The following is a 14,376-nucleotide window of genomic DNA, read 5'->3' on the forward strand; positions in this document are numbered from 1 at the left end:
GAAGAAGCTAGATTTGGAGACAACCTATTTTCCCTTACACTGTTAGATTAAGGTTTGACTCAAACACTCTCTTCTCTCTCCTCATTCACTTTACTTTTCTTCTTTATTATTCTCATTCATTACATTTTATTTTTCTTCACTAATCAACATTCAACGCCACCTTTCTTCCATAACATATCATCTTTTCTTCATATATGTTTTCCTCCATTACAAACCAAGCTTCTTTAGTTCTTTTACACCTTGTAAATCTGTTTCTAAACCACAATTACCCATCAACCATTTTCTCATTTTTTTCCTTTATCTCTTATAAAAATCTTCCCTTTCTCTCTTATTTCCTATCAAAATAACATTTTTGTCTGGCATTCCCTTCAAAGTTTAGTTTTTTTTTTAATAAATAATATCTTGCTTTTTGAGCTCTTTGTTTTTTTTTGCCCACTTGTTACTACTAGTGTGCCACATCATCTTTTGCAGCATCTGGATTTTGTTGTAGGGTTTGTGTGTTACTTAGGTATTCATGTACTTATAATCTCTGTGTACACATTGTGTCTCTTTTTGTATAAAAAAGCACTGTGAAACTTGTTGCTTCTTTTGGTACTCAAGGTAGAAGATCTAGGAGGCTGGGTACCCTAGATGACCACAAAGGTAAATGCTTTGTCTTTCTTAGCCACCTTTTCAATAATTCACATTTCACTTTATCTTTTCTTTACTTGGTTCATAAGTGATGCTTTCTTGATTAGAATTGTTGTGTCCTTTTACTTTTCTAATAAATTGTGAATTTACACAGTCTGCATATTTTTTATTGTTGTTTATGTTTCAAGAGTAATATTTGTTTTTGGTCTAGAACAATTGGGTTCACAAAATTTTCCTTAAGTGAATCCCTTAAGCTTCTCCTTCTTATAACTGGATTCTTTTTGTTGTATTGTATGCCAATTAAACTTGAGAATCAATCAACTATTATAAATTTAGCCTGGCGAAGTTTTTGTAGTTTGGAATTATCTTTAATCATGATAAAGTTGCAACTAGTGATATAGTTGAATAGCGGGTATTTGTTTTGTTCGTGGGATTGTTGAGAGAAATGAAATGTTGGCTGTAAATTAGAGAGTTCAGATTTGTGTTTTTGAAGCCTTGTGTGAAGGGGAGTACTTAACTAGATTCTTGCACTCAGGTGGGAATGTCTTAACTCTATCAGCTGAAGAATTCGGGGAACAAAATTGATTGACTTATTGTAGCAACCGATTATGTCATCTGAAAATTCTTTGAATGACGTGTTGTCAAAGAAGACGTCAATTTTTGGTTTGAAACGATGGGCTTTGCTTGGCATAGGTGTTGGTGCATTTATAGTTCTGGTTCTTTGCATATTATATATATGGGTGATATTCCGGAGAAAGTCTAGGACTCGGAGATCTCGGGAGAAGTACTCTCTATCCCAAATACCAAATGTCTCAAAAGAAATCAACATTGACAAAGTTGGGGTGCAGGATTCTCATGTTCAACAAGAAAATGCATTTGTTCCTCCTCAGTACAAGGCAAATGATAAGAATTCAGATAATGTATCGGTTCATATGGGCATGATCAGATCCACTGATCCTGATATTATAAGTCAAAGCAGTTCAATTTATCATCATGAGAGAGGATTTAGTTCAATGTCGGGGGAAGAAAGAAGCTCAGGGAGTGTTACCAAGCAGTATGCATTGTCGTATGGAGGGTTACTGACTGCTTCTCCTTTAAACGGCTTGCCTGAATTTTCGCATCTCGGATGGGGCCACTGGTTTACGCTTAGAGATCTGCAACAAGCAACCAATCGTTTCTCAGCAGATAACATTGTCGGTGAGGGTGGATATGGGGTTGTTTACAAGGGAAGACTGATTAATGGAACCGAGGTGGCAGTGAAGAAAATTCTTAACAACTTGTAAGGATACATTATATCATCAATTGATATCTCTTTAATTTTTCTTGTGGCACTGGTTGTCATTACTCCTAAGCAATGGCGTTTTTTTTTTAAATTGTTATGTAATCATATTATGTATTGACTTCATAGGGGACAAGCCGAGAAAGAATTCAGGGTTGAAGTGGAGGCTATTGGTCATGTTAGACATAAAAATCTTGTGCGTCTGCTTGGATATTGCGTAGAAGGAGTTAATAGGTAAACCTTTTTCCTTCATCCTTTTGACAAAACTATCCATTTAATGTTAAAATTGTGCACTCATAAGTACACATCTTCTCTATTCGGTTTCTCAATAATTGTGCAAGCTTTGGTTTTATGATGATGATTACATTTTCTTTGGTTCAAAATTGAACTGAGCGTTTTCGTCATGTTTCTTTTTTCTGTTATAATGAACATTGAATGTACTTTCCAATGGATGCTATTCAGGCTGCTGGTTTATGAATATGTGAACAACGGCAACTTAGAACAATGGTTACATGGAGCCATGCACCAACAGGGGATACTTACCTGGGAAGCCCGCATGAAAGTTATACTCGGCACAGCCAATGCGTAAGTTCACCTTGCAACTTAAAAACATGGGCGATGGTAATCTCCCAAATTACCTGGTATTATTATTGTAAATCCCCCATCTCCGCATGGTTATGATTGTAAAACTCTTTCATGTTCCTTTACTAATTTTTTTTATAAGCTCATGTTCCTTTAATTACTTAATATTAGGATCACTAACCAAACTCCATAAATCTTAATGATCATAGGACTTAATGTCAATACTGTCACTAGTTTTATGATTTACTTCTTAATTAGTTATCAAATTTACTGTTATGTCATTTTCAACATAGGGCTTAATCCAACTGATTAAACTCTCGATTTTACTGTGACCGGTGGCAGGCTTGCTTACTTACATGAAGCAATAGAACCAAAAGTGGTTCACCGGGATATAAAGTCTAGCAACATATTGATTGATGATGAGTTCAATGCAAAGGTTTCTGATTTTGGTTTGGCCAAACTTCTGGATTCAGGAGAAAGTCACATAACCACTAGAGTAATGGGAACATTTGGGTATACACAGAAACTTTTCTTATCTTTTACCGTATGTATATTACTTAAAGGATCGTACACTTGAGAACTAACTTCTCTTGTGGATTGCAGTTATGTGGCACCAGAATATGCTAACAGTGGTTTGTTAAATGAGAAGAGTGATATTTACAGCTTCGGCGTCCTCCTGCTGGAAGTAATTACTGGAAGGGACCCTGTAGACTATGCACGTCCTACTAATGAGGTGCCAAATCCTTTGAACTTCACCAGCTTGCCATTCCAAACTTTAACTTCCGATACAAGTTATCCTCGCCCATAACATAGCTGATGAGTTTTTCTTTATAATCACGGCAGGTTAATCTTGTTGAGTGGCTCAAGATGATGGTTGGGTCAAGGAGGGCTGAGGAAGTTGTGGACTCGAGCCTTGAAGTTAAACCTTCAATACGCGTGTTAAAGCGTGTCCTTCTGGTTGCACTTAAGTGTGTTGATCCTGATGCAGTTAAGAGGCCCAAAATGAGTCAGGTTGCAAGGATGCTTGAAGCTGACGAATATATAGTCCGAGAGGTTTGCTTCAATATCTTGTCTTCCCATAAATTAGTTCTGTTGTTTACTTTAGTACTCTTGAATCTTTCATCACATTTTTGCTACGTTTGAACCTTGCCCGATTCCTATCACTATTTTCCTGTATGCATATGTTGACCGAAGATACCATCAACTATATATCGAATGAAAAATTACATGAAAAAGCTTGCAAAAAAATCTTTGGATTTTCTTCAGCCTGTATATTTACAATTTTCTCCGAGCACCTTTCAGTATAGCTCAAAGACAAGCGGATCAAGATTAACCTCTTACTTTTATTATACTATATTATTTGGAATATACAGTTTCTACATCCATATATTTTAGTAGATAACATGAATAGCTAGGTCCTCTTTCAGTACGCATGCTTTTTCGTGCTTTTATTCTTAATATTGAAGTATATCCGTTTGCATAAATCCTGAATCCCTTTTGGTTGCCATGCTTGTCAAAGCACTGAAAACTTAAGTTAATAAGCAACTGTTTGATATGATCACTTCAGGATCGAAGGAATAGAAGAAGCCGCTCTGCCAGCATGGAAATCGAATCTGTGAAGGAACCTGGTCCACCTGATGCTGAATATGCGGGACATTACGAAAGCCACCCGCTGGATACAACTCAAAGATAGGATTGACAGCATGTCTTATCCTGCATGTACAATTTTCCATTGTACTTTTACCGATTCCAGCGACCAATCTATGCGGGTATACCTCCAAGTTTTGTGTCCTTGTGAAATTTTTGCTGCACCTGAGAAGAGAAACAAATTAGAGATAGTCCATTTGGATAAAGAAACATTCCTTTTATTCAATGTGACCATTCACTATATGATACTCATACAGTAACTCTGCAAAGAGGGTAGAGTCAGTGATGGTGTTAGTGTTGTACAGATATGTCTGAGGGGTTTATATCTTTATTTCTCATTACATGATTGTTACTTTTGTTCACCCTTTTGGCTATCCTTGCATGCTTCTTCTGGAGACTGAAGATAGTGAAAAACTAATATTTGGATTCATTTTCCTTATGATTTTGTTTCAACTTTGCCTTGTGTTCTAAGCTTCAAAAAACTGATTTGACTCTTGTGTTCTTTTGCTCAACAATCTGATTCCATATCTCATGCTACCGGTTATGTATTGTATATATGAGTTCTAGGGAAATTCAATGGTTTTGGTTAGTGAGTAAATCTAAACATTTAGATGTTCATAGAATTGATGAAGAAGATGTGTAATAAGTTTAAAAAACTGACTTTTGGAGTAAGTGGATCTCTAATCGTGAAATAATCCTTATAATGATCTGAGCAACCTCTTCTTGGTGGAGTTTGTTTCAATTATTATAACATGGTATTAGACTCTAACTTAGTCCTATGTTGTGTTACTTTTAAATGTCTAGTCTAACAAACTTCACATTTTATATTTTAAGCTAAAATGGTGGGACGATGATCACTTGTCCCGAACTAATTAAACTTCATGAAATAATAGTAAAATATTAAATTTTGTTTTTATGATTTTCCTTTTTAAATGAATTTAGCTTTTTCATTGGCTTGAGACATCAAATGAAACATGAATGAGGACATATAATCCTTATCCAAAAGGTGAATATGCAAATATCACAGGGATCAACTTATTTACTAATCTTCCCTAAACTTTATCACTTAATTTAACCCCATTTCAGAGTATTTATAACCTATTTAATTTATTTCATCCCAAATATATATTCAGATTCCTCTCAAGTAAGAGAGTGAAGTTATTAGTTTTGCTTTTACTTATAAGGATAAAAGTGACAACTTATTATATTTAAAGTATAAATTTGACTTATCATATTTTTTATTCATTTTGCTTTTGAGATACTTTGTTTTGTAGAGAGAATCTTCACCCTTATTATTTCAAGATGGAGCTTAAAATATTATAGTTGATACTATTATATAAATTTCTCTGCATATCTGGCTCACTTTTCTTTTTCCATTTTTATTTTGCACTTGCATGCAGATTATGTCCTATTTTGACTTTTAAAAAATTACATGAATTGTTAGAATTGCATGCAGATATGATTTTTAAGTACCAGATTAATTTCTAACAATTAGCTTATTTCTAAAGTACTGAAAAGTATTAGACTCAATAAGTGGAAAATATTTATTGCTAATTTCAACCTGCATTTGAAACTTGTGTGTGGTTCATGAATAACAGGAAAAGAAACAGAAAAATAATAATAATAATAATAATAATAATAATAATAATAGTAGCTTAGATCACATCAATGTTGAAAGTTAGGTATGCATCCACAAACTTAACCTAAAGTCTAGTCACACACGCAAGCATGCACATTCATTCAAATTAAAACGCCGTAATATATAGTTCCCCTTCAAACCACCTTTCATGTACACTTATACTCCAACATTTTGTAACATATAATAATATATTCATCATTTATAAGGATTTCTCAATAATAATCATACATGGATGATGAATAATCCAATAGACATTATTTTCTCATCTATAAGCATATATAGCAGCATCTTTGGAGAAAATTTATTATTACGGGATATGGTTTGGGATACAATTTAAGATAACACATCCTTGTCTCGATTTTTCACGGTTTGGATCTATATTTTAACTGTCATCTCCATATACATAAGAGACGTGAGGCAACAAGTGATGATACAGCAACAAGTAACTCAATTCTAAAATACTCATTTATTGCTGTTAGATCCCCACTGTTACATATATAGTTACGTGATTTCCATATAAATCTAGAAAGAGAGAGAGAGAGAGAAGTGGGAGATAATTCACTTGCATCACTATTTGTTAAAACTTTTTATATTATTCTATATGATTTATAGAGATAATAAAATTTAGAATTAATTAATTTAAATAGCTATTAATATTATTTTGTTGAATGATGAGAAGAAGTAATACAAAGAGTTGTGACAAATACTAGCATGCGTGATATTATCCTAAGGTAGAGGAGGAAAGAAAGTAAAGGGTAGGTACCAGTTACTGCTACAATGCTACATAATAAGGATATAAAGTGTGGAGTGATGCAAACCCCACAATATACTAATTATAGAAAAGGGTTAAGTTTTCTTTGTAAGTTCATGGCTTTTGTCTGCCTTGGAATGAGGGTAGTAAATCTTGCAACAATCCATTGTCACGAGGGAATTGAAGCTGCTGATTTTGGTTATGGAACAACATGGTATTTTGATTTTGTTCATGATGATTTCTGAAGTATTGGTTATTATAACTTGGAAGCAACTGAGCAAGGAAATCTTGAGGGAAGCTTGGTCCTATAGATGTAGAACCAAAAAGAGAAGGTGAAGAGAACATTGTGATAGCATTACCCCTCAGTGTTGTTGGACAGTGATGGTTATGTTGCCCTTCATATGTTGTGATCACTGTGCTTGGGTCTTCAAATGACCTTTCCACTCTTTTCTTCACATTGCACTTCTGAGTGGTGCATCTGTAGTAACTCCTGCATTTTATAAGAATACTAATAATATGAGTGTGAAGAATACTAATGATTGTGAAAATAAGGTTGATGATTTTGGAAACCATATTCCACTACCATCATTGTGAACGTAGCAAGTAGATAAGAAATTTGATAATTGGAAAATAATTAACCTTGGGTATGGACTATTCTTCACAGCTTTCTGTCCATATTTTCTCCATCTGTATCCATCTTCAAGGTGATCCACCTCACTTTTAGTCAAGAAGGCAAAGCGTGCCTCTCTTGCCTTTTTCTCTTTCTTTTTGGTTTTGTTCCTAAAACGCTCCAAACATTCATCATCACCACTCCAAATTAAATTCACTGGTATATGTCTAGCAGATAAACTTAGCTCACAAAATAAAGAAATAATATATATTAGGGTTATAGCTACCTAGGTGCTTATGCTGTTCTACCATGCATTCTAGCTAATCAATACACAAAACCTATATAACATTAAGAGTATGTATAATATCAAATATGCTATACACACGCAAGATTGACCAAATTCATTTCATAAGATAAAGTCTTTTTAAATAGTTGAAAAGACTCAAAATGTTAGGTATAATTTATTATATAATTGCATTAGTAATTCATAGAAAATTCAAGTCAAGAAAATAGTACAGAAATTAAAAAAATAATCAGATCCAAGTCTCATCAATTGAAGGAAAAATAATTCTTACCCTCCATTGATCTATCAGAAAGAGAGACAAAATTGAAGAAGAGAAAATTAAACCTACTCTTTCTTAGACTTTTCATGATCTCCATCTTCTTCACACTCTTTTGGTTGCTTATCTTTCTTGCTTTTGGCTGAGTCTTCTTCTGTTACTACTTGATCTGCTTCATTAGATGAAGAAGACAATGAAGAATTGAGTATCGAATGGTTCTCACTGATCATTGTTAAGTCTCCAGCACTAATATGTTTCTTGTAGTTTTCATCAATCACTTCAGATGTTGAATTACAAGACAAGTCAAAGGGTCTAGAAAGAGTGTTACAATCCATGGAATTACCATGTAATGAAGGATCAAAAAACCCTTGAAAGTTTTCTAGTGTTGAGTGGTGGTTGTCCATAAAAAATGGAAAGCTTGACTGGTTGAGTTCATGGTGGTTGCTGTAATAGAAAGGACCCTTGTCATTATCCATGGAAGAAAAGAATAAGAGAAAGGATCAGAAAAATAATAAAGGTAACTTTGAGAATGAAATTTCAGCTAAGAACTTTGTTTTTCTCTAAGCTTGTTGCTTTTATTCTTTCTACTTTTGCACTTTCTCATCTCTTTAATGTTTGGAGGTAATGAAGCAGTGTTTTCTCTATATCTTAATATATCTTTCTAAGGTTTCATTTATTTATTTATTTTGGTGGATTATTTTATATAAGTGTTGGAGAATGAATAATGGTGATATTTGCTTCTGGGGTATCTTGTTGATGTATCAGTTTTACGGACAAGATTACTCGTCTCATAATTTTTTTGTTTTCATGTTTCGGATTAATTAATTTCATAAAATGATATTAAAATATTAATTTTATTGATATCCACAATTCTGAAATAATTGAAGTTTAAAAGGACTCGTCCAATAATTATTTGATGGTTTTGAATGTAATCAAAGCAAAAATAACAAGTTGGGTTCTATTATTTATTTATTTGATAATTGATGTTATAAAATTGTAACATTTTATCTTGTTTAATAAGATTGCTTGCTTAGTAATATTTTAAGAATAAAAGTGAATTTAGAATGTTGACCTCAAATTTGTATTTTTCTTTGGTCATTAGAGCTCCACGTAAATGGTTTGGTAGGATTATTATTGTTGATGACTATATCAATTCAACATGTGGGAACTAAGTTTATTTTAATTTACATTTTCAAGTTTCAACTTAACATTAGAATTGCAAAAAATAATACTAATTACTCTATTTTTCTAACCAATTATATCTTCTGACATATGAAATGATACAAAAAAGTAAGACAGCTAGTGTGCACAACCACAACATGCTTCCTTTCTCTCTCAAAATATATATATATGGTAAAACTATTTGAAAAACTTATTTATTTTTAACCAATCTTATTTTTCATTCTATAAATATGAAACTAATTTTTGTGGTTGTGTCATTATTAACAAATATTACTATAGATCAAATATGGGTATAATTGAGTCATAGACATAAACCTAGCTAAATATATTTGCAAAGATCGATAACAAATAACAAGCTGTAAAAAAGTTATAAGCCTATTTCGGCAAAAAGTATAATTGTTACATGATTAGATATTTTTAGAGTTTAACATTTATTTAATTTTTTATCATGTCATTATGTTACTTATGAGTATATTATTTTCATTAGAGAGCCAATAATATTAACACAAAAATATTAAATAATGTTTTTATAATCTAAATAACTATTAAAATTTTAGTGCATTATTATTTGCTTATCCTCCTTAGTTTGATTTTGAGTAGAACAAAAAATTTGTACAATCAATCCAAATTGAAAATATAGCATCATAATAATTAAGACATTGTTGGTAAAGAATTAAAAATATATAATTTTCATAAAAATATCATATTGATTAAACTATTTTTTATTATGTTAGTATTTATCGCAAGCGAAATTTGAACTATCAACTTCCTTCATTCCACTCATTTATCTCTAACCATCAAATCACTTTATAATTTTTTTTAAATTTGCTATGAAGAAAACTCGAACTTACAACATCCTTCACTTTATGCGGAGAATATATGATATTGTTCCTTGCCACGCCTATGTCTATGGTCGTGTCCGTGTATATTGTTGAGTGGGTTTTCACGTCAATTTCCCTATCATATGCTGGATCATACTATCACATTCACATCTAATCAAGCATGCATCAAAACAATAATAATATGCTCAAAATGTTATGTAGTCACTCACCCTTTCCTTTTACCCACTCTACTCTCTCTTTATACCACTCTCATTTTCTGTTTTTAATCAACTATTTACTCTCTTATTAACAATATAATAACTCAACTAATTTATCAATACCAAAATATAGTAAATTAGTAATCATGTGCCTTAAAAAAATACCCATAAAATATAGTACTAGTAACAAATAAAACAATCTCACGAGTCATGACTTATAGGTAATCTGAGATTATTTTCTTAAAAAAGAATACTAACAATTTGGACGGTCCACATTAATTATGATTGTTCTCTTAACATTGTGAATTATTCTGACTATTCTTTTCCCGTATTTTTAAAATAGACTTATCGTTTTAGAAAAGACAAAAATATATTAATAGAATTTTTAAGATTTATAGGAAGTCTCTTATAATTTTCATTTTCTTCTCAATGTGAAATTACTTGTCTTCTCTAATAGTGTCCTAAGGAAATTTCTCAATATTCCCCTAAACCATAACATGCATAAATTATATTTATAATACATAAATAACCCATAAGAAATTGACTATAATCTTGATCATGGAGCGCTAAATATATAAAGTATACAAGAAGTGGGGTAGAATAAATTTAACTTTATGTCATTCTTTCGTGTATAGTATGAAAATAAAAAACCTGAATCCTCGTCACATGTTCACTAATCATTAAGAGTCCCTAAAACTGAGGCAACTTGTTACCTTAATTACAAACATTAGAACTCCTTTTGATTAAAAAAAGCCATCATTTTCTGCCCAATCAGAGCAAACTAGATAACCAATTGCCATTCAACAATTAATACATTGTGCATCATAGACGGAGATCACCTGTTTCAAACAGTATCTGATTTTATGTCCCAAGTCAATTAAAGTGCTCTATTTTATTAGTTTTTGTTTTTATAATTTTTATTTTATTCACGTGTTAATATATGATTAGCTTGAGACACCGTTGGAAACAAGTGATCCCCATCCCAATAAGCTAGGTATCTTTTACTTGGAAAGTGACCATATACTTTAAATGGTGTCTTATTTTCTATCTCAAGTTTATCAGAATGTTACTTTTCGTTTTTAATTTTTTTTTATTCATATGATAATATATAATTGGTCTAGAACATAGCATAGAACACTGTTTGAAAAATTGATTTTTGTCCCTCCTACTTCTCAAAGTACCTTAACCTCACATAACTACATCACAATTATGAGAAGTTGGCAGTAATTACCAAAGACTTTTAGGTGGGTGCAAACCCAACAATGACCACCACCTATATTAAGAACAATCACAAATCATTCAAAAGAGTCCCTACAAAAACAAGAAAACAGTTCTTTCTTTTTCACCAAAAGGACAATTTTTGGTCGTTAACAAATAAGGAAAACCACAGTTAATAATGCACTAGATTAGTGGTGTTCAGCTTTTTGAGAAGTATTTGTAGAGTTTTAATATTTTTTTATAATTTAAGTTAAAGGGCATAAATGCTAAAGTATTTAATTCTACAATGTTTAAGAAAAATACTAATATCGTTAGAATGATTTGCCATAAATCATTTTTGTTTGGATCTATTGGGTTATATGAACCGGTTTGTTCTAATAAAAACCATACCTAATTAATAGGTAATAAATAAATAATAGTAAAATAAAAATAACAAATAAATATTCATAAAGCAATTATGTTTTGTCAACCATGGCTGGTTGATTGTTAGGTTCATGCAGTACGAAGAATCTTATGAACAAGGACACCCAACTGAAAAACCAATATAACTAAATTCGTTGCACACTCCCACTAACAAAACTATGTAATAAAAATCATCATGTTATCAAACAAAATTATCAAAGTTCATGTACAAAACTCAGCAAAATAGCATAATTTGGATTTCATACATGCATGTCATAATGTTTAATCTGTAGAAGTACTATGGTTAAAGTGTTTGGTGCATAATGAAAACAATATGTGGATGTCACAATTTTATACGATTTCACATATTATATAGTATATAGTATACGTGTCTAAGTGACAAATGTTTCTGATCATGTTAGGCCAAAGACTTTTCTCAATACACTATTATTACTCAATAAATAATGCAGCTCATCTACTCTGTCAATATTTTTTTCCGTATACTCTTACTGGAAAAAATCTGATCTGAGTCGGGAACATCTACATGTATGTGAGGCTAAATTTCTGGCAATAATAATACCTCCAAAGTTCAAACATATTGACAATGATTGCATATAGGGACAAATATTCTAGGTGCCAAATAACTTGTTTTTCTCCCACACATTACTTTATGTTCCTAAAATAAATTATTGTTTCACTGGTAACAGTGGGTTTTGCTCACTTCCTATGTCACAAATATTTTCTTTCTACCAATCAATCACAAGCAAAAAATGGTGTAGTGGAAATGATGTTAATCTTAGTAAAAGGTAGCAATAAAATGGCTATGCAAATTCTATTTCAATATTAACTATGAGAGTTGCTATATGAGAATATCTTACATATTTAATGGCTAACTATATTGCTGTCATTTTGAGGGGTCTCTTTTCATGTTATTGATGAAGCGGGCCTTACAATGCTACAGTTGGGACAGGTAATCTTCATCCTTACAACCCTCAGCACACTTGAAACAATAAGCTGACACTAAAGGATATTGCTCCCTACACCAGAATCCAGCCGAACAAGGATCCTCTCCATTAATGGAGAGACAAGTGATTGTTTTTACTCATATTTTCAATGGTAAACAAAAGGATAAAAATATTGTTACATGTCTTCCATTAATGGAGAGGATCCTTACTCAATCCAGCCATATATATGACAGGCACTTATCCAGCCATATATAACCAATCATGTCTTCAAACAACTTCAATAAGATTTTTAACTTGTCACCTTAATGTTGCACTTAACTTAAGCTTTATTCAAATTATAACTGTTAATATTTGTCACAGTTTTTAAAGTTACACGATTTACAATTGGAACAAGAGCAATACAATTGTTCTGCCTAACAGAACTCTTATCATGTCACCAACATTTTTATTAAATATCCTATATTTATATATCATGAGATATATGTTGAGGAAGGAAATTGACATGGAGAAAGTTAGTCAGAGTTAGGAAGATGGTATTGGAAAAAAACTACAATTTGTGGTGGGGTTGGTAATACTTAACTCCATCCTAAATTATGATCATTCTTTTGGAGATCCTATAATATTTATTGTCATTAATCAATTACTTAAGCATGCATGTAGCATAAGACAGCAATCATTTGATTTGCAGGAGATAATAACTCAAAAAGTGTAAGTGTGTGCATATGTTTGGTGAAATGGACCAAAAGCAAGAACAAAACAAGGTGAAACATAACAATAGGTGTGAAAATAATGGCATTGATGTTACTCAAATTTCTCCCAAAGTTCCAAAATCAGTCTCACAAGTTTCTTCTGCAGCTGAGGGAGAAATCTTAAGGCGCCCTCGCGGAAGGCCAGCAGGGTCTAAGAACAAGCCAAAGGCACCAATAATAGTGACAAGGGATAGTGCTAATGCACTAAAAGCTCATGCAATGGAAGTAAGTTCTGGTTGTGATGTGAATGAGAGTTTATTGAACTTTGCAAGGAAGAAACAACGTGGCCTTTCCATACTTAGTGGTATTGGCTATGTGACAAATGTGACATTGCACCAACTAGCCTCAAATGGTACCATTATGACCCTTCATGGAAGATTTGAGATCCTTTCATTGTTGGGGTCAATACTTCCTCCACCAGCACCACCAGGGATCACTGGTCTCACTATTTACTTGGCTGGTGCTCAAGGCCAAGTTGTTGGAGGTGTTGTTGTTGGTGCTTTAATTGCTTCAGGACCTGTTGTTATCATGGCTGCATCATTCATGCACGCTACTTTCGATCGTTTGCCGTTGGAAGATGATCATGAACTTGCTTCTGCAATGCATAATCAACCTCAGCATTACCGTATCAACAACCATCATCTTCATATCTCAGATTTGCATGCAATGCCACACAACATGCTCACTAATGGTGCAATGGAACCAGAGATATACTCTTGGGCATCATCAAGGAACTTGTCAAAAACCTGAAAAACTTAACAAATACTATATGTTACTATCACTAGCTATCTCACATTCACACAATACACCTATTATGTTATACTCTATTTGTTCATTCTGCTGTATTAATAATTGGTTTAACAAATTATATTAACTAATGCTATGATTTTAGATACATTGTAGTCTATTTTTTAGAGTTCAATATTGCATATGTAGTTACTTAAGTTTTAGTGTGTCAAAGAGTTAAAACATCAAAGCAAAACATGCATGCAGCATAGAAGCTGTGATTCCTTCACTAGGCCTATGGCTATTTGTAATCTCGAGATGAAATTATTCCTTGCTCTTCGTGCTTAATTTTTTTTTCTCATCTTCAAATTGTTTTTCAATTGTCTCATCCAGATCT

General features: G+C 32.4%; 3 protein-coding genes across 4 annotated transcripts; 2 read left to right on the forward strand and 1 right to left on the reverse strand.

Moving 5' to 3' along the window:
• Nucleotides 34-4,599, forward strand: LOC109356845 (probable receptor-like protein kinase At2g42960). 2 transcript variants are annotated; one of them, XM_019600415.1, is made up of 9 exons: nt 34-52; nt 601-642; nt 1,166-1,909; nt 2,039-2,143; nt 2,372-2,494; nt 2,834-3,004; nt 3,095-3,224; nt 3,335-3,544; nt 4,059-4,599. In XM_019600415.1, the coding sequence occupies exons 3-9, from the start codon at nt 1,239-1,241 to the stop codon at nt 4,182-4,184; spliced, it is 1,536 nt and encodes a 511-aa protein (XP_019455960.1). In that variant the 5' UTR covers nt 34-52; nt 601-642; nt 1,166-1,238; the 3' UTR covers nt 4,185-4,599. The 2 variants fall into 2 exon arrangements, with proteins under 2 accessions (XP_019455960.1, XP_019455961.1); XM_019600416.1 differs by lacking the exons at nt 34-52; nt 2,372-2,494 and having other exon boundaries at nt 178-642.
• LOC109357185 (probable WRKY transcription factor 71) lies at nt 6,432-8,314 on the reverse strand. The gene is made up of 3 exons (XM_019600964.1): nt 7,771-8,314; nt 7,168-7,308; nt 6,432-7,018 (listed from the first exon to the last, which is right to left on the reverse strand). Exons 1-3 carry the CDS (start codon nt 8,172-8,174, stop codon nt 6,643-6,645), a joined length of 921 nt encoding a protein of 306 aa, XP_019456509.1. The 5' UTR covers nt 8,175-8,314; the 3' UTR covers nt 6,432-6,642.
• On the forward strand, nt 13,202-14,122 carry LOC109357186 (AT-hook motif nuclear-localized protein 16-like). Its single transcript, XM_019600965.1, has one exon. It carries the CDS (start codon nt 13,227-13,229, stop codon nt 14,001-14,003), a length of 777 nt encoding a protein of 258 aa, XP_019456510.1. The 5' UTR covers nt 13,202-13,226; the 3' UTR covers nt 14,004-14,122.

This window comes from Lupinus angustifolius, chromosome LG09 (assembly GCF_001865875.1).
Source record: "Lupinus angustifolius cultivar Tanjil chromosome LG09, LupAngTanjil_v1.0, whole genome shotgun sequence".
NCBI classification, from domain to species: Eukaryota; Viridiplantae; Streptophyta; class Magnoliopsida; order Fabales; family Fabaceae; genus Lupinus; species Lupinus angustifolius.

What these genes read in the sequence shown, in the direction of transcription:
- LOC109356845 (XM_019600415.1), top strand. Translation starts at nt 1,239, where the DNA reads ATGTCATCTGAAAATTCTTTGAATGACGTGTTGTCAAAGAAGACGTCA. An exon ending in ATACTCGGCACAGCCAATGC is followed by an intron (nt 2,495 to 2,833) that starts GTAAGTTCACCT and finishes GACCGGTGGCAG; the next exon opens with GCTTGCTTACTTACATGAAG. An exon ending in ACGAATATATAGTCCGAGAG is followed by an intron (nt 3,545 to 4,058) that starts GTTTGCTTCAAT and finishes TGATCACTTCAG; the next exon opens with GATCGAAGGAATAGAAGAAG.
- LOC109357186 (XM_019600965.1), top strand. Translation starts at nt 13,227, where the DNA reads ATGTTTGGTGAAATGGACCAAAAGCAAGAACAAAACAAGGTGAAACAT.
- LOC109357185 (XM_019600964.1), bottom strand. Translation starts at nt 8,174, where the DNA reads ATGGATAATGACAAGGGTCCTTTCTATTACAGCAACCACCATGAACTC. An exon ending in CATGAAAAGTCTAAGAAAGA is followed by an intron (nt 7,309 to 7,770) that starts GTAGGTTTAATT and finishes GGAGCGTTTTAG; the next exon opens with GAACAAAACCAAAAAGAAAG. An exon ending in AAGAATAGTCCATACCCAAG is followed by an intron (nt 7,019 to 7,167) that starts GTTAATTATTTT and finishes TATAAAATGCAG; the next exon opens with GAGTTACTACAGATGCACCA.